Genomic DNA, 21,010 nt, shown 5'->3' with positions numbered 1-21,010 from the left:
AGAAGAGGTGGAAAGACACATCCCAGCATATTCACGCACACGCACTGCTTGGAGGCAGACGTTTAATTATGTCTAGAGTGCGCTAAGTCAAGTTCAATATGTTGACAAAAACCTGGTTTAACACAGAAGCCTGGCAGATAGCACTATTGACCTCTTTAGGTCCTTTTTTTTTTTTTTTTTTTTTTCCCCAATGAGTGTTTCCCACCTGGTGAACCACCTGGTATGTTGGTAGGAGAGCGGTTCAGCTTTTAGCATAAGCAAAGTGGAAACCATTCCTCATAATGCAACAACACATTCATTGCATTCAGGGAGGAAAGAGCATCTCTAAGATTAACAGAGAGAATTTACGATCCCAAATCTGGCAAAGCACATAAATACAAGCGTAACTGCACGAAGTGAGTAATTCCACATTTGCATGTGCAAAGCTATGCACATTCTTAAACCCTCTGTTGGGCTGGGACTTACACCAGGATGAAATTGGGATGTGGATCAGAAAGATTTCCTGGTTGGGAATCCTAATTAGACTGGTGAACTAATTGCTGAGGTCCTCAGCCTCTGAGGACGTTACATGAACTAGACTAGATCTCTTCAGCCTAGAGAAAGACAATTTCAAGTAAACATGTGGCAGATGTATGAAATCATCAATGGCATAAGGAGCAATTATTCAGAGAGACAGCCAATGAAGTCTTCTAGCAGTAGGTTTACAACCACAAACGTAATTCAAGCCTTTTCCAGACAACACCTAATGAAAAGCTGGAACTCACTGCTAGAGGATACCGGGGGTATCATAAGCACAGCTGGGTTCAAAAGCCAATTACAAGGTACTGTAAGAGAAGTCCATCAAAGGATTATGAGCAAAAACACAGTGTTTGGCTCAGGAAAGCCCCACTTCACTGCCTGTTTGAAGGTAAAATGGCATCCCTGTCTAATTCCCCTATTTTTACGGTTTTCCTCAAGTACCCACTCCTCGCTGTTGCCTGACAAGCTAGGAGGATCTCTGATCTGACCCGCTGGGGCTGTTGATGCTCTGAACACCTTGAAGAGCAAGTCATCAATGGAATGAGACTGCTGTCCACCCTGACAGGCACAAGTAGGTTCAATACTTTTATTTAAATTGATATTTAATGAATGTTATTATCCCAAATCACTGCTTGTTTATAAAATTCCCCTCCCTGGAAAAAAAAAAAAAAAAAACAAACTTAAAATACAAAGTACACCAACATATTATTATACAAATGTACCTTCCACACAGCTGGTCCTCGCAGCTGCAAAGGGAACCGCATGCTGGAATTACCCAAATTTAGGACGCACATTTTTAACCCTGCAGCTTAAAGAACAGTTTTTTACTGAATACTAGGACGTAGGCTTTAAATATTAAAATAAACAGCCATATGGATGACAATGATGCAAATTTTACACATATAAAATGGGCATGCATGCCTTTATGGTGTAGAAAATATGGTAACTACTATGTTAGAAATATACAAGAAAATAAGAGAAAGTTCTGAAAGGTGCAGTTTTATCCACATGGAATATACTGCATCTATGTAATGTACATATATGATATATATATTATAGAAAGAATTTCTTGGTCTTGCACTGATCCAAACCAGTTCCTACTTCGGCAAGTTAAGAGAGGAAGAACAATCACCTTGGATGTATGTAAGCCTGTCCGACCACTAGGCAGAAAGGGAAACAAACTAATTCAACCACAGGAGTCAAATAAATATGCTCAGCCTGAACTGAACAAAACCCCACACATCCACGCACGCATGATCAGCATATCAATGCTTGATTTCAAACCTCATAATGTAAATTCGGATCACAAATTATTTTTAGTTTGCATGTAGCATCACTTGAACTCTGTCTCATTACTCCTCCCAAAACATTATTTAATGAGGACGAGCTAGATTCCACTCGCTCAGCTGTTTACAAGCAGGCAAGTCAAAGACCACCACGGCCAATGACACCAGGTGGTACCATGTCTTAATATCATGAGTCCTAGGTGGTTTTTTTGGCATGATCCAGGTTTAGACAGTGCATCTTCCAGAAGGAGCTGCAGCAACAAGCAAGGGAACTACTGCTCTCTTCCAATCTAGCTAGAGCTCACGTCAAGGCAGATATAGTCTGGGAAATTTCATTGATGCTTTGGCTGATATTTCTGATAGGTGTGTGATGCCAGTGGTCTGCAACCACCGCTGGTCCAGGACTACTTGGGTACATTAATCAGCATTAAAACTATGTAAAATACAATAAAGTATTTATAATTTCTAAAGAAAAAGATCATTCTGCAACAGTATGAAATCTATTTCTATAGGAAGGTGGCAAAACAACACCATGGTAATTTTATCCACTTTAATGGGTATTTAATCCATTTAATTTTATTCATGTCCCTGTGTTAAATTTTCCACAGTAAGGGTATGTCACTGCTTGAGTAAAGCACACGCACACACAAAGGGAACACAGACAGACCCGAGCAAAGACCAACCACCCAAATGAGCAGCACAAACCAAAACCACAACCACGGCGTGGATTTATTACTGCTGCATATTTCCCAAGAGCTACACAATTCACTTCAGGCTTTGTAAACTCACGAGTATCATCATCATCCCAAACTCGTGACAATAAAATCTTCACAGCACCTCACTCTAAAAAAGAGCTTTCCCTTTATAGAGGTGCCATAGAGTGTGCTCTAATAAGGAGACATTTTTCTTATCTGTAGCAAAGGTCAACTGCTGCACACAATATGAAGCACCACACGACACTACCTTGTGGCAAATTATTATCCAAATATTACTCTCTCGAGCAATATATGTTTCACTGTTTTGTTTGACTGTAAGAGGCCCAAAAGCCTGCTCCCAACCACAAAAAATAAGAGATTTTACGAGCAGAAGTAGCATGCAGGAAAAGCAATCAACAGTTAAACACTTCAAGCATCACTGCTCCCATGGGTGATGATTACTGGAGGGAACTGAAGGTTGCAATCTTAAAAGTTAAGAGAGAGTAAAATAAATGCCAATTTTTCATTTGAGCATGAAGTTTTTCAATAAAAAGAGGCTCGGACTCACTTTGATAAGCTACAAAGACTATGTGCACTTCCCCAAGCCTTGCACCAGGCTGTGGCAAGCCACTCTTTATAAAATATAATCAGCTGGGCTGCAATAACAATAACGTGTTAAGAAACACACACAAAGAGGAATAATCACCCTGCAAACATGTTGCTAATAAGTGGGTACTGGACCTTGTTATAATATATCTTAGTTTAAATGTGTTTGTACAACGTGCTGTAGAAATAAAGGAAAACATAATGACCTCAACACCCTTCTTAGCATCCCAGTAGGGAAAACGCACCTCTCACCATGAAGAAATCACAAATGGCACTTAGAGAGAGGAGTTGTGAAGCACGGCATTCATGATTCACTTTGTTGTTTTTCACTGCCTGCTGGCGGACAGGTCCCTGAGACTGTTTCAGGACACAACGGTACCTGGAAAGCAGTTTAACTCCTGAAGGGTGTTCCAAAAATCATCATCGCCAACTCAGAAAGAGCTTACAAAGGTCTCTCCTTATGCATTCACTGTGTGCTGGCAGCATTAACGAGACACCAAATCACTGGATGGAGCTTCGGTCTGATCCCAGGAAGTCATTTTGATGCCTCGTGTTTTACAACCTCATCACGTACCATTTGTAAGTTCCCATTTTTCGCCAACATCTCAAATAGTTGCTGGGTGGTGGAGTGCTTTTTTAAGTATCTCAAGTTGGACAAACTTCAGACCAACCAGGAAAGTTTTCCCCAGTTAGGTCGTGCCCCTTGAGTTTAACTGGTTCTCACTGAGGTTTTGCTGCTAATTGCTGCTAACTGAAGAATTCGACTCACTCGTGTTGCAGCACATCTTGTTACAGAGGCTACGAGAAACAAACCAATTCTTCTTGCCACCCAGAGCTGGAAACTGGCGATCTCTGCCATTAGCAGATGGGTTTGGGTCTTGATTTTAAGGGGTCTGACTACAACATGGTCTGAAACAACCCATTCAAGAGAAGAGTAATAATTTTGAGCAAAACACCTCAGTGATGGAAACTGTAACAAAACCAGCATTTTTTTCTCAACACCTTTCCTCTTCCTCCGAGCACCATTTGTGGAATGCCAAAGCAGGTTGACTCTGGATCATTTCCTTCATTTTGGGGATTGAAGATGGCACGAACACAGAAGGGCTCCTCTGGGGGCGCTGCCTATCTAAAACGGCAGGATTTATGCTTATCCCACTCAGCAGGAAAGGTGGGTCCACCTTAAAGCTACCAGGGTAGCAAGTGAAAGCACCCTAGCAAAAGTACAGAGAGCTCAGAGAAACAATAATGAACATAATTGTAGTTAGTTATTGTTTGGTCTACTTACAGCCCTATTTTATAATGCTACTGCCAGCAGAGCTATTTTATGTGATGTCTTTTTCATGTAGCAACCTTTTCATAAATCAAAGGAAAAGCAATACTAGGCAGTTTTTCCTGCAGCCTGTTTGACAATAAAAGTTAACACTGAACCCTGGCTGTTATCAATCTTCATAAATGTGTCCATGATACGGCAAGCCTGTTCCATATTACGCTGAGTTTGTTACTAATGCATGCAGAGGAGCAACCCAGTGGCTTAATGGATCTCCTAAATGGCCTGAAACTGGGACCCACGCTAAGTGGCCAGGAAAGTTTTAGAGAAATAACTGTTTTTCTCATTTCTTTCATTATTCAATAAAATGTCTGTTACAATGGCTTTATCTTTCTTAGCTCAAGAAAGGTAATATTGTACTATAATATGGATTTACACGGACAAAATAAAGACCTCGGGAGAATGCCTATCGTTGAATCATATCACGTTAAGAAACCATGGTAAGAAGTGCAAATGAGCAGTATTTCAGTACATCCTTTTAGCAGAGATCTATGCGACCAAGGAAGATTTATACACAAGCACTGAACACAAAGTTCAACAGAATCACACAAACTTACTCTCAGTAGTACACACACCCCATTAAGGGCAGTAAGGGATAATGTCTGATCTGTAATAAGATGTATTTGAATATTACCTGAAAAAACTCAGTTTACAATGCATACCCAGAACAAGAGGCTGATGGTGGAGTTTGACCTTCACACATCCATCATGTGCGGATCCAAAGAGCAGCAACAACTTTATCTGCCTAAACACGAGGTTTACCAGGTATTGAGTAACTTGAGGACTACTTCTGTCCCACACAGCATCACATTATGCGACCGGTGAGAAGGACCAACAGGTCTCCAGGTTTAAAATTAAGACAACTTGGGACAGAGCCATTACATAGATTAGCTTTATCCTTAATCAATTCTCTTGAAGAGCCACCAAAACCCCTTTTGTAGACAACACATAATATCTCTACCTAAAGGAGCCAAAATACTTAGTAGAAAAGAGCTGGTGAACTAGATTCATTTGACACTGAAATTATCCATAAAGGACTTGCTTCTAAATTCCACGCTGACTGTGCTTATGGCATCTTTTTATTGAGAAGGTTATGGCAATTTTTTTTGCCAAAGTACTGCATCTAGTCACGGCAGAGGGAAAAGAATGTATGTGATGGCACAAAAGGGGCTGCATTTCATCAGCTCATGCAAGAGCAAGATTTCACTAACAGTAAAGCAGTGTAGACAGAGCAGCAGTCTATTACGCACGGATCTATAAAGCCTGTCTCGCAAAACCTTTCGATCCTGATCTTCTGGTGCTTCCCGTAATGCATATGGCACAGTGCAGCATTGGCTATGGAACACTATCCGTCTTCACACATCCTTGACAGGGGACTCTATCTTTATAACGTTTATAGCCACGGACAAGGCACTCGAGTGGTCTCCTTAAAGATCCACATATTAGTTTTATCTATTTTCCCCAGTCCTTTTCCCCAAGGCTTAAATGTGTACTTTAAATGTTTCAGGACTCTACTTTGATTTTATATTGCAGGCAGATTAATGGAGATGCAGAAGACAGTGCAAGAGAGTGCATTTTTACAATTTTTTTAAAAATATTGACAAGTTTTCCGATTTGAGTTATGGATCCTCCAAAGAGGCACGCAGCACTGGAATTGACAAACCCCTCTAACGCTTAACTGTTCATAAACAGTAACAGGGCAAAATCTCTCCTACCAAACAGCTGTGTGCCTTCTCCTGTTCTTTTAGGGTTAGAAAGTGGTGTGCTCTTCGTGCTTCTAAGTGTGCACTATGGAACAAAAATATCAGGTCATACCCACACAAGCCAAATGTTTTAAAATCCCTAAGTAAAACAAAAATATTTAGGAAATCCCCTCTTCAGAAATGCCAGCAAAAGAGTTACGATTTGCTTAAAAATGAAGCTCACGCTCAAGAAAGTGAGAAAATGCAGTCAGCAGTTGTAAAAACATTCCAAAAACTGGTTAGGACATTTCATGACCAATATACACACTTTCTCCTGTGGATGTCAGGACTCATAATTTAAAGATGCAGTGATAACCACTGAAAGAATCAAAAAGCATGTTCAGAAAATAACTTAGTGGTTTGCAATGAGGAGTACTGAGAATAACAGAACAAAATTTAAAGAAAATGCAGGCTGAACATCAGCACAAAAATTTCCTGTATAGAATATACATCAAATAAAAGAATAGTATTTCAAGGGAAACAAATAAAACTTGAATTTTCTGATAAGGACATAGACCATCTTGTTGGACCTGAGTGCTTCCACCTAACAACGGTAGCTCCACGGCCAACACAGCTACACTCTGATCAATTAACCGACTTACAAAGTTGCATTTAAAAAGATGCACATCGGGAAAACTTGCTGGAAATTTCAAGCTAAGAAGAGTAGGAATTTTTTTTTGAAGGTTCACATCTCCTAGGAAAAAAATAAAATTGACCGTATTCACAAAAGGCCACTACTGTCTAAAATTTGGTTATTTAAATGTCAAAATTCCTCTGATTGAAGGAGAATAATTGTTAAACTATATGAGTTTGGAGGTGTGAAGAAGTAGTAATGCCTATGAGGACAGAACTGATGCTGTTCCCCTTTCACAGCTATACAAAAATGTACACGTCGATGCTGTGGTCAACTCCTAGAGGATCAAAAAACAAAAAAGAATCAAAATTTTTCAAAACCACAATTATTTTATGCTGCATGTGCTACTAAGAGGATCAACAAAGAAAGCCAAAATGTCACTGTTTGATGCCAGTTAACATGGAAAAAAAGAAATCTGGGGACTGTTCTGCCCTCTTACCTATAAATGAGACCCGAATCAATTAGGTCACTGAAAAAAATATACTGTCTAGGAAGAACAGCCTATAAAGTTTATGTGAAAAATGACAATCACTGCCCTCTTAATTGTAGACTCAGATTTGGTACGTACTACCCCTCTGACCTCAGTTCAGTCCCCTAACTGTAAGGGATAACTGAATGCACTTCTGTCACACATACACAGGTGCTTTCATTATTTTTATTGCAGTTGAACCTAAATGGACTAATCAAAGTGAAATCTACATTAGGAAGCAATTTGCTAGGCATTCTAATACATAAAAAAGCACAAATCCTCCACAAATGTATAAGGCTTCTCTGTGACCCAACCTCCATGCAGCACACCTGTTGCCAGCTGCCTGCTGCAGTTTTGTTCTATTCCCCAACAAATTCAGGTTAACCAAGTGCGACCTGGCACAACTTTATTTATTTATTTGTAGGAGCCTGCCAGCGGCAAAGGAACGAACCTCCTCCTCCATCAGGCTAGCAGAGTGACACGGCGACCCAGTGCCACCCCCAGGTGCCACCCATCCAGCTGCCAGATGCTGACAGCTGCAGCTCCGTGTTCTATGCACCAAAGACACAGGAGGACCAGCCTTAAACAAACGCGATCTGCTTCTGGTACCAGCAGCATGTCTCTGCTGCTCTGACGTCTTGAGAATGAGGGCTTTATTTAAAAAATGTAAATGAGGCAGCAGGATTCCCCGGCTGCTGGGTGAGTGGTGGAAGATACGAAGCTTGTTGAATGCTCCAGGCCTGGCTGTCACATTATGCTGAAGCCCTGACTACCAACTCAGGTCAAAATCTGCATGGTACTCTCCACCAAGATTCATCTCATTTCGGACTGCCCTAAGTAAATAGAAAGATAAAAAGCAATACTGGAAGATAAACTGCAATTAAAAGTGTAGCTCTGCTCAGAGAACGAGCTATTGCAGCATACCTGCTCTCTGCATGTCTAATGTCTTTATCAACTTCCCATAAAGGAAAAATAAATAACATATTTTTATTCCATTTAGTCTTTCAGAGCTACAGGGTAAGGTAGGTGGAATATGCTTGCCAGATACCAAAGAAACTGTATGATTTTCAAGTCCAGGTAATCATTTTTACTCCTGGCAATAAAAGGGGGAAGTTTTACTTTTGAACTTAACCTCATGTGAACTAGAAGCCAATATGACAGCTTAACTGCTTTATAAGGCATCTTAATTCTATTTTTATAAACCTTATTTTCTGAGTATGACCACACTTTGCAACAAGGCACATGATTTGATATTATTTCCCCAAATGTTTAATGTATACTTTGGCTTTACAACCGTGATTTCACTTCGATGGAGTCTAAGCAGAATGACTGCAGTCAATTTTTTTTTCCCCCGATTTAGCCCAACACTACTGGAAGGGAGGGAAAAAAAAAAAAGGAAGAACTGGTTAATTACAAGTAGCAGCAAATGAGCTGTAATGGAGGTGTTATGAATGTAAATCAGTGACGCCTGATGCAGCAACAGCAGCATCTGTGCATGCAGCTTACAAAGTAATGAGATCGTGCTGATGTACTGGCATCCTGCTTTGATCACTTCATCTTGTTCAAGAGCTCTGCTGGGAAAACAAAGGTCAGTGGCACTGACCTCCCTCCCCGCAGCTTGCACACGCACAAATATTAGCAGCTGATCAAGGATTGCTGTCTTTCCACCCCGTGATTTTGGAACGGATGGTTACGTAGTTGGGGGCCTTCACCAAACAGAAAGCACAAGCTCCTGCCATGTGAAGTGTCGTGTTCGAACATGTAGAGGTAATTGGCCATTCATTCTTTACCCTGTAACCAGAAACAGGTGTATGCTTCTTAGAAAAAAAGCATTACCATCAACTCTGCAAAACCTGTTCCCTTCTAGAAAAGGAGGCTTGCTGCTGTGTGATCGGAAGTGGGGGCTGTGAGATTTGTAGGCTTTGGTTCTACAGATGGCTTGGACTCATAAAAAAGTCCTTAAAAAAAGGTATTGGTAAATCTCAGCAACACAAGATTACAACACACAGAACAAATTAATAATAAAAAGAAGAGACTGTGGGTTTTAACCTTCCTCAGTTTGACACTGTAACTGGGAAATCATTTACTTGTGTGTACACCAAATCCCAACAAAGGATGCTTAATGTATTAAAACAAGAGGCTTTAGTCCTTGAAAGGGAGCGGGGAGCCAGATGTACCGCAGCAGAGCGCTACGTGCCAAGTGCGCCGCGAGCACTCGGTCCTCCCTGGTTACGAGTGGCTCAGGAAACTGCAGCCAGCAGCAAGAACTGCCCTTAATGAGTGCATCCATCAATTTTCAGGGGACTCGGTTGATTACCGGCACGCAAAACTAGGGAACACGCCAATTTAACTGTTGGCCACTGATGCATGAAGGAAGAGTTTCACTCGCTCGCTTTTCAGGAGGAAGTCTATAAAATGACTTAACGCATCTGTGTAAGCAAATACAGAAAATCCGTGGTGTGCTGAGGCAGGAGCACATGCTTCTCCTTCTAACATCGACCAGACGCACCTGAAGAGGAAAGGGACATTCAGACAACTAGGAGTGTTTGACTACATCTGTTAGAAAGCTTATCCTATTATAACTACTTTCCAGCAAGTCTTTTGTTATTTCAAGTACTAACTCATATCAGATAAAAAATTCCTAGTCATGACTTTGGGCTTTACTGAAATGAATTTTACGATTGCTTTCCCTATTCCAGACCATAAAGTATCTAACTGTGTGAAAAATTGGTGATAGCCTGAGGAAAGACTTAATGAATGTACCCAGGATTCCTAAAAAAGATACGGGCAAATAGGGAAAGAATTAGCTTGGCCCTCTTAACTGATGTCCTACCTAAATTTTGAATAATGGATTAAAAAAAAAAAAAAGTTAATATAACTCTCAATATATTAACATATTCAATGCTTCAAAACTATCTCCTGCCCAAAGAAGCACATTTAAAGTTCACATTTGAGTTTGAATATCTCGATGAAACATGTCCCCATGCAAACAGACTCACGGTCCTGGGCTTACCAGGAAAACACACAGATATTACGCCAGAATCCCCCACTCCCACTTCGCTCAGGACGAATCTGCATCTAGCTCAAAAGTGCACAATTAATATTTCATCCAGCTCTGTTGAGTACTCTCATTTCTAATGGACTCAATCGATCAAAGGAAGAAAGTTAAATATCTGTGTTGCTGTAGGGAAAACTAAAGTTGTCATTTATGAAGTGATCATCATTTCACAGGTAAATGTAATGAAGGGTTTACAGGATTTTGATATTCTAAAGCTGTTCAAAGGAAATCCTCATCTATATGTTCACAGGTTGGGGAAAAACGGAGACAGGGATAATACTGACCACCAAGGTCCCTTCATCAAGCCAAGATGCTGAAGCAACAGGCAATTCTAACCAAAAGGCAGAAATACATCACTGAGTTGTAAATATAGTATTACATTAAAATATAATAACTGTTGCTTCCTCACTCCAATTCAAAGGCATACCTAGGTGTGCATGGTGTGAAGTGTTTGTCCAGACAAGGAGCACTGTGTTTGTCCAAGAAGCAAAACCACAGGTACAAAGAAGTGGTAGAAAGTCAAGCACTTTGCTCAAATGAGCTCTGCTGTGGCAGGGCTGAGACGAGTCTATTAGGACCGAGTACGGGCTGAAAGGGGTGAGCAAAGAAAATAAATTCTGTTTTGTTCCTTTTGCATTCGAAAGGAACAGAATTTGGGATGTACAAGATAAATAACAGAGGCAGAAAAGATCTGTAGCCTCTTTATCAGCTCCTCTTCCCACCTGAAGCAGCTCTGCACCTTCTGAATCCAGACTGCTTCCCAGCTAAGAGGGGTGACAGTGCCACATCCACCCCACAAAACACCATTTACACTTCTCTTGAGCAGTGCAAGGCCGTTAAGCTATCAGACAACAGCACTTGTTATTTATTTAAGCAACTCACTGCCATGGACCATGCTCTGTATGGTGTGACCACCACTGCTGGGGCAGCTACACAGCGAGGAAGCCTTGGGGCACTACAGGGTGGAAGAGTACAAAGAAAGACTATTCAAGTACCTCTGCCGCTAAGAAAAGCTGTGTGGTTTAAGCTGAGTTGATGGTATTTAACGTTGTGCACTCCTTCTAGCAGAACTCACAAACATAGCAGTTCTACGCTCACCTGGGGGACATTTGGGTAACTCGGGACCGTTGTCCCCAGCTGCAACACGTGGCATTGTTTTCAGAACAGCATCGTGCCAAGTTGTGCTTCTCTCACTGACTCGCTGACTAAGATTTGAGCGAGTCCAATTGTGGGGTTTGGGGCTTATTCTTGTTTGTTCTATGTGAAAAGAGGACATGACTTACTGCCAGAGTTACGCTGTAAGGATAACTACATTATGTATAACTAGCAAATTAAATAATCAGTTACATACAAACACAAAAAATAATACAACATTTGCAATTCTCTTGTCATTTTTTCAAATGTTAAGAACAAAGAATTTAAGACTACTACCAACAACGGTATCACCAACAGTATTAAAAAAAACTGTTTCAAGACAAAGCACTGCAAAGGATGCTATGTTTGAAAGAGTAAAGATGAATTTCAGATGTTTCTACTTAGAGTCCACTGTCTTTGGCTGAGCAAAGGGAGCGCAACTAGAAGGAGGCAAGCCTGCAGGCTCTGTCCAAGGGCTTCTAAATAGATTTCTATTTTCTGTTACTGAAAAATATTACGTGGTATTTCATAAATAATTTATAATCCGTTCTTTTAACTTCAGTTTTTAAAAGCAGCTGATGCTAATTAAGGTGGCAGAAGGAGCTGCTGGAAAACTGAAAGTTTCTCACCATCAGATCTGCAGAAGTGGAGACAACAGAACAAACTATTGACATGGGTATGTATCCAACACGGATTTCTACACTACTGTCATGTGAGTATCACATGGCAGTTACTGAAGACGTCTGCATTAAGGAGCTATCAATATTCCTAATTTACAGAAAGCACAAAAAAGTCCCTGGAAATCACCTTATGCCTCGAAACAAACCCACAGTTCCCTGGGCTCTGTCCAGTGGTGTCATTATAAAACTTATTTTCTCTCTAAACTGCCTATTTTTAATGTTCAGAGAACAGGCATCACTGCTTTGTGAGGCAACTACACCAAAGTGCCAGGTACTCACTTAACGTGGCTTCATCACATTCTCGGCTACACTTTCCAGTTCAAAAAATATTAGCTAAAACACAACTTAAAGGAAATTTTCTTAATGTTTCTATAGTATTTACTGATAACCATAAAACATAATTATTGTGGTTTATGTTTTATCTTCAACAAGCGTTAATAAACCAAGCTCCATGACACAGAAGTCAGTAACTAAAGGAAGGCATGGCATTGAGGTTTTGCCTTATACTCTTGTTCACTATGTCCCAAAGCAACCCCCCACTGAACTATTTTCAAGGCTCCAACAGCCTGTTGCCGTGCTAACGCTAAAGCCTCACCTCCATCAATGATCATATTATCAGAGCAATTGAAATGATCTGGGAGCACGTGAAATAAATCGATTCGGTCTGGGAAACTGTTTTTAATAAAAGTCTCAGAAGACGGTACCGGTGTGAAGCAAACCGAGCAAGCCCCGCACCTCGCTGCGTTTAATCAAACGAACCCTGCAGCTCCCCAGAGGCATCCCTTCCGACGGCAGGGCTCCCGACCAGCTGTCTCGGAGCCAGGGAATAAAGCCATCAGAACCTGAAACTCAGAATGAACACTCAATTGTCTCGCGGTGCAAAGGATCCTCCGTGATTAAAGCTGTTTGCAGGGGATAAATTCACCCAGGAGGCTACCAACATGCCAACACGTCTCAACGCTGTGAAGCACCTGATCCAGAATTCGGCTTCGTTGGAGGTGTAGGAGTTTAGAAGTGACACCGAAGTGACACCGAAGTGACACAGCAGGACGAGGCTCGGGGCTGTGGCACCTCGGGTCCTGCTCAGCTCAGCGTTTTTGCCCCGAAAAGAGCAGCAAGAAGCTGCTGCCTGCTGGCTCCGCATGAGCGGGAGAGGAAGGGCTAAACGTTTTGAAACAGCAGCAGTGCACAGCTGTAAGTGTTACCCACTGCAAGGAATCAGAACCCACAGGAGATAAAGCAGAAATGTTTATTTTAGGCAGGATTTGCCCTATCTGCTTACTCTGTTCCTAAATGAATAATCAAGCCGCTACTTGGCTCCGAACACCGCGGGGGAATAAAATGTCACCACTGCAGCTGCCAAATTTCCCAATACCAGCCCTTCAAATTAAGGGAAAAAAAAAACACAATATAAATGTACAATTTGATTACTTAAAGCCCAAATCTTCGCCCAAAGCCTGGTTCATCCTGTAATAACGCATTCTTTTCTTCTTGTGTCAACTTCTGATTATAACAGAGACATCTTCATAATATAATAATTCTGGTTATAATGTAACTGCGGGTAACATAACTCCTACATTAGAAAAGGCAGCATGCTCTAGTAATGTTGTTTTAATGTAATTTGTGTACTGCAGGAACTGACTGAACCTGGTCATTTAGAATTTGATCAATGCGAATTAGTGTCTTAAAGAGATGAACCATTTGATAATTCAGAATTTGATCAATGTGAATCAGGACCTCATGGAGATAAAAACATTTATCATGAACATTTGGAATAGCAGTCTAATCCAGGCAGCACTGAAGAAGGTAATAAGCAGGCATCAATAAGGACTGCAGACAAAGTACAGAAGAGCTGTCAGTTCTCGGATACGAGCCTATATGGGGTACTTGGTTCTTCCCTTTCAAAGGGGTGAATTATCCCTAAAGGCTGATGAAGCCACAGCTGATGTAATTTCAAGGACTAAATGGAGGAAGGAAAGGAAAACCCAGGAAATATTTAAGTAATTAGCCACTACTCTTTGCTCTTGAAAGAGATATGGTTTAAAAAGTTTAGGAAATACAAGTTATCTCAATAAAACTTATCAACTCATTCTAGACATGTTTAAAATTAAGTGAGACTGTTTTATAATAATCCCACAATTAGATCTATTAATCTCTCACTTAGAACCTGAAATCACACTGACACGCAGCACATTGCTTTATGCATTAACAAAATTTAGCAGTTCAACCTTATTTAATTCTTCTTTTACAGCCAATTAAACAAGCTCTTTAAACACCATTGCTTGAAACTCTGTCCTCAATCCTCACATGCAATTAAACTGAACATGAGAAGTGCCTGGCGACACCAAAAGAGCATCATCTTCAGGTTTCACTAAATCATTCATAATTTATCCATCAAGCTGCATACAAAAGGCAGTGCTAAAATAACGGCTGCTGAATTTAAACCTTCAGTAAAAAGACAGGCCATTTCAAAGGATTTGATATCGGGAAGAATTTAAAATGATACAGTAAGATTGATATTTCACGTGCTGTATCAAAGCTATTCCAATTTATGTGCATACTTCAGATACATTTTTCCTCCTGATAATGTTTTCCTTTTGTTTTTAACACAATGGACCAAAACTGGATCTACTAATCAAAAACCTCCAAATAATTTTCATGAAAAAATGGCTTGAAGTGCAAAGGAAGCACTGCAACTTCAGTAATGGCACAGCAGTGAAGACTAGTCAAACAGTTAATTTCTATTTATAATTTCAGTCTCCAGAAAATTAAGAAGCAACCACTTTCATCAACTGTTAGGAATCTCTGATTCCATGGCCAAATCCCTCTTTATTAAATAGTCTTTGGTTTATGCAGACAGAATAAAAGATCCTTCAAAACGGTGTTCTTAAAATTTGTAGATATTGCCTGATGCTGAGTACTGGCCCCTTAGCCAGCTGTTTGTGCAAAAAAAAAAGAACAACAAAGCATGAATTTTGGAAATTGTTTATATACTAGGGAAAAACAAACAAATATACAAAAAAAAAAAAACATTCCCCACCTCTGGCCACAATAACCACCTAGGCTATCAAATACTACTTCAAATCACAATAAAGTCTCATTTTGAAATAAGCAAAGTCAGATTAGGCAATAATTAGATTTCAAAACAGGAAAGTAACCTAATGTAACAACGGAAGGAGAAATACTCGATGGGAATCTTACACTGGTGAGAATAATGACAATGAATGACAACATACCGGGCTTCCCATCAGTAATGGGAAGCCCTCCAAATTATCCTTAAATCACTCCGTGAGTCAATGGTCATTCTGTCCCCCTTGTTTAAGGGACAGATGAGTTCAGTGCTCAGTGATATAAACTCTGCATTGTCTGTTAACCAGCACAGAAGATTTTATATAAACACTAGAGAGTATTAACAACCCCTGATATTGAAAGATAAAATGTTTTTATCTTACAGTTAAGAAGTTGGTATCATTATCAGCAGCTCCAAAAAGCCTTTCCTCCCCTTGCCCACCAAAAACCAAACCAAAACCTAAAACTCTTTTGTTTCCTTTTAAACCCCTCCACAAACCTAAAAATGGTCACAGAACAATTGACTTTACACAGCATTTCTTGGTTACCACTGCGACTCTAAGGTTGTAAAAGTTCTCTTTGTATCCTTACTAACATGATAAATGGAACCTTCTGCCTAATGGATGAACCAGCGGAAAGGGAAGAGTCCAAGGTTAAGGGTCAGAGTCACTTTGATCCATCAGTTACTGTATCTTCATTTAACCATCCTCAGGACTAATAAAAATTATTTAATCTGACCTTCACTGGTAGGGGCAAAGCGAAGTTGCTAATTTAAATCCTTTCACATCATGCAAGCACAGGATGAATACTATTGTAATGCAAAGCTGGAACTACATTTTTGTTGTTCCACCTGAGAAAAAATGTTAAGGAGTGTATTTTTAGAATATTCCATGCATCTTATCAAATATAAATTAATTAGTATATTACTAACTGTGCATCTAATTTCTATGCAGCTTATGGTTACTATGCACTGCCTCCAAATTCTTGAAAATTCTCTCATATGAATAGCCAGGGCTTTTTCCCACACAGACTGATAGGATCTACGATAGCAGAAAAGGGAGTTACTATGCATTTGAATATGGATAAAAATTCATTTATTTGCCAGCTTCAGAAACAGTGGCAGAAAAGACTTACTTGAACCGGGCTGACACTTCGTCGGCAGCTTTTTGGTATTGCTCTGTGGTTACTTTGTAGAACTGGGCGCTCTGGAAAGTTAAAAAAATAATAATAATAAAATAAAAAACTTAATAATACAAATTTCATCTACTGTCAATTATATATATGTCAATACCTGGTAAGTAACATAAATTTACATATTTTATACATTTCAGTTGCTCAAAACCAAACAAACAAAAAAAACACCAAAGACACAACAACATCAAAAGAACAAAAACCCTCATATCAGATATTCTACAAAGTTGCACAGACATTTTGGTAAGCGTGTGGTTTTTGCCAGACGTGTCCCGTTTGCTCTGAAAGGTTATGTAAAAGAGATGGCATAAAAAAGAGATGGCATAAAAAGATGGCATAAAAAGAGATGTTTTCCTTCCTCAAGAAGGAAACTGCAGAGAGACCTGGGGTAAGAATCCCGCATTTAGCCCTAGGTGATATTGGAGCCCGTGAAACTTCTCCATGAAGAAAATAAATCAAAATACTGAAGGCGTACTTCTTTGCATGTGCATATTTGTGTTACTTACACATATGTCCCCAGCTCGTCTGCAGGTGACATTCATGTCAGGCTTCAAAGTGGCACAGTAAATTAACTATTGCTTGATTTTCTTTTTTGCTCTTTGCCTTGATAATGCCTCTTGCAGGGATTTCTTTTAATATTCCATACTTCTAAATTGCTTCAATCAGTTATTAATATTATTTTCTTTTCCTGGCAGCTTTGGAGCATATTTTCATCTCCCCTAAACCAGGGAAAGCTTTCTCTCAGTTCCACCAAATCATTAATTTCCACAATGCAGGTCAGACAAGATTGAGTCAGCAAGCAATAAAACTTTTCTATACATAAAAATGGCAAAGTTTCTCAGTGGGACATACAATATTCAAAGACAAATCACTATAATGTTGTGATGCTTCATGTCTAGATAATATATACCTGGTATTTTTAAAGAGATTTTTATAGCCGTAGCACAGTTGGACTTAAGAAGTAATAACTAAGGCACCTGGCTTCACAGTTGGAGGAATAATGAAAAGTTAAAGCAGTTCAAAAGTTCTCTAAAACATTTTTTTTCCGTGAATAGTCAGGTCAATAGGAAAAACAATCTCGTGGAGATGAACGAAGGTTTTGCTGGCACTTGCAACAACTCCTCCTTAGCTTTATAACTCTCAAGTCATCTGGCATCCCAGGAAGTCACGTTAACATGGCAACAAAACTCTTACAATTATACACGGCGTGGTTGCATACAAAACCTTTTGAATCCTTTTTTTAACAACCTACCTGTTGTAGGTTAATGCTGTGGTTTGAGGTTATTCATGCCACAACATGATTTTGCTTCTTTAGAGCATTTAGCATACATGGCTTGAACAATGCAGTCCATGAGAAGTGTCATTCCAATTTTATTTTGGGTAAAATAAGCACTTACACTTACTTAAGACCTTGAGAAAGCAATACGCCTAAAACGTTGCCAAAAAACAAACAAAGAAACCCTATAACTGGAACACCCTATAACACCCTATAACCCTATAACTGGTCACTCTTCTGTAAGAGCGAAAGTTTGACTGTCTCCTTGGTCAGTGGGTTAGCAAACACGTCCCAAACAACATTTCTCTGTGCCAAATTATGTTATGAGAAACGCAGGTAAGAAAGGACACTACAGCACAAACATTTGATGGAAACTCCAAAACGGGCAGCGGTATCCAGAAGAATAAAAGGAAAATTTTTATCCTTTCCATTTGAGGCGATCATCTTCCAAGGTCCTTCCTCGTGAATTATGAACGTGAAAAGTACAGAAATCACCAAAAAGAACATCACCTCCAAACGTGGGTAAAATTGCATTGCAAGCCTAATATTTTACCACAAATTATAATGAATTGTGTAACATCTCCTGGGGTCAAAGGGCATGCACGGATCACAAAGAGCACAGTGGTCTACTGCACTCTTGCTTCTGAGATTCAGACCTAATAATTCATTTGTACTGAAATCAAGGTTTCCACGCATGTGACTTGGGGTCATTTATTTTTCCATAAATCATGGTTGGCCAGTAAGAAAATGAAATGAAATCCTCCTCACACCAGTGACCCCCTTGTGTTTAGCAATCTTAGCTGCCCAATGACAGTCACATCCAGGTTGCTTGGACGTAGATGAAATCAATAGGTATGTGATTAGACAGCAGACTGACTATGGGGCAAGCGCAGACAGGTCACCATTTGAGATGATGAATAGCTCTCTATCACCCTCCAGTCCCCTACACTGCTAACATTTACTATAACCTTATTTGGGCTGCGATTTATCTTTCTTTTGCCTGATCAATAAAGATGAACACAACAGTTGTAGGGATCGATTGCAATTTTTTATCATTTTCAAGCATGAAGGAGCATTTTTGACACAAAAACAATACTCTGAGTGTACTTGTTCTACTTTTTAATTGCAGCTCAAGTGATCAACGGAGCTGCTATATATGCCCAGAAGTTTTAATCCTACAGTAGACTCAAGCTATCAAGAAACCATTCATTATTTTAGATAAAGTGTGCCATGTTTCTCGGATCAGATCTTCCTTTGAAACTCACTCAGGCTCTCTTTAGGAGATATACCCACTATAATCCAGAGATGAAGTATCATCTCAGAAGTCCTCCCTAATCCTCAAGATAAGAATGCAGTGGGCATTTCTCTAGATAGAGATGGAAGGGTGCTGTAACACAGCACTGCTGATATCAGTTCCTCAGTCTCCAGATGAGTAAGTATCTGTATTTGTGTTGCGTATGTAGTCTGCATATTCGCGTACTGTTCAACTCAAAGTGGAGGATAAAAGCTACAGTCCAATTTGCAGATTGGCAGCAGTGGCAGACTATCAGCAAGTAGCTCTGGATCAGACCCACGATCTTCACAGGTTCCAGCAGATATAAATAATAAAGTAATAAACATAACTTCCATAGATATCTGGAATCTATCTATCTATCTATCTGTCTATCTATCCATCCATCCATCCATCCATCCCTAGCATCCTCTTAACTAAGCCACTAAAATGGCAGCAACTGAGCTCCTTCCTATCTTTGATTTGGGTCCTCTGGGCACATGCATTATAAAACAATCTTACACAGCAGCTTCCTCTCATTTATACTCTTCTATCACTATTTAACGAAAACATGGCTTTCTGCAGACCTCTGTTACGGTCTCCTTTGTTGCAAGGAGTATGAAAGTGCAGGAAGCATGTTATGAAAGATGCAACGAACTTCCAAAAGGGAACAGAAGTGTCAGGGTTATGGCAATTAATCATCTTCCCAGATTATGTAGAAGATGCTATTTCTGTATCTGTTATGGAGTTCTTACATAATGTGGGCATGTTGCTTGACTTTAATATCAAAACAAAGTGGCAAATTTGGTTCTTGATGACTAAACTTCAGCTTGTTCAAAGTATCTAGTCTAAACTCATCCCGGAGGTTTGCTCCAGAATCACAGAGGTTGCTGGCTACCAGATCTCACACATCGCCCAGAGAATTGAGAATGGCTTGAATTATGCTCACTGCACAAAGCGGGCCTCAGTCAGTAGCTCAAAATAGTCACTTAACTTTAAGGCTGCTGAAGCTGGTGGAAATTAACCCATTTGTGTGCACACTCCTCGTTTGCTGTCTGCTTGGCTGAAGAAACACTGCTCACCTCGCATACAGAAATCAATGTGCCACGCAAACCGAGTTCCCCACCAGGACTCTGACAAGTACTAGCAGCGTTTACACACAGAAAAGAGCAGAACAGGCACGTGACGGTGCTGGGTGATCCTCCAGCACATGCAGCGACTCAAATCCAGTGTTACACCAAGCCTGTCCGCAGGGCTGAGCTGTGTCATGCTGGATTTGAAGAGCTTAACACCGCCACAACTGAAAAAGAAGAGTCCTATTCCCAACACTGGAAAAAGTTTGTGCTAGAAGAAGTTAAGGCTGCCAAGACATCGTGCCTTACCCACCTCTTACATGCACAAATAGGACCTGTGACAATTCTGGGTTTAGTCACCACGCGTTTTCCACATGTAAAAAGCTTTAGCCTTCATTACCTCGCACAGGAATCAGGTAATTTCATTTCTCTGGTATTACAGAAATGGTAACACAGAAAGGCCCCTTTCAATTTTGCAGTTTGAATGCTGGGAAATAAATAATGGATGCCTTGCACACTGAGCAATGAGTATATTGAATAAGTCGGATCGTATGGGAGAACCTTGACAATTACATGAGCACACATAGCTGTACATCAGAGACCCAAGACAACTGAAGAAGCCCACTGCCTTTATGCTGACATTTTCCAACTTGCAAGTATTTGAGCTTAGCACATGGTTACTCTTAGCAGGGAAAGCTAAAAAAAATAAAAAAATAAAAAAATTTAAGAACCAGCTGGGAGAGAGAAAAAAATCCATCAAACTCCAGAAATGCCATGACTTAAAATCATAATGACACTGAGGTTGCATCCCCTGGAAAATTATGATGTGCAAGATCCTAGTACAGTCCTTTTCTACCTGAAATAAGCAGTAGGGTAGCATCGACTTCTGTTGGCCAAGCTCTCTGTAAGAGAGCTTGACATTCTGATATTCCCAATAGCTGCCAACCTCTCTGCTTGGTTGCCTCAATCCAGAGGTTTATT

General features: G+C 40.1%; 1 protein-coding gene across 2 annotated transcripts in view; it reads right to left on the bottom strand.

Annotated features, from left to right (window-relative positions):
- CHCHD3 (coiled-coil-helix-coiled-coil-helix domain containing 3) overlaps positions 1-21,010 on the bottom strand; it is a 150,215-nt gene that overhangs the window by 11,721 nt on the left and 117,484 nt on the right. For both annotated transcript variants that reach the window (XM_035566581.2, XM_035566582.2), the window contains exon 6: positions 16,354-16,424. In XM_035566581.2, the coding sequence (XP_035422474.1) occupies positions 16,354-16,424 (71 nt within the window). The remainder of the gene's footprint in view (positions 1-16,353; positions 16,425-21,010) is intronic.

This window comes from Cygnus atratus, chromosome 1, assembly GCF_013377495.2.
Source record: "Cygnus atratus isolate AKBS03 ecotype Queensland, Australia chromosome 1, CAtr_DNAZoo_HiC_assembly, whole genome shotgun sequence".
NCBI classification, from domain to species: Eukaryota; Metazoa; Chordata; class Aves; order Anseriformes; family Anatidae; genus Cygnus; species Cygnus atratus.
The sequence above is the reverse complement of the archived record's forward strand: the minus strand, read 5'-3'. Positions and strand labels throughout refer to the sequence as shown.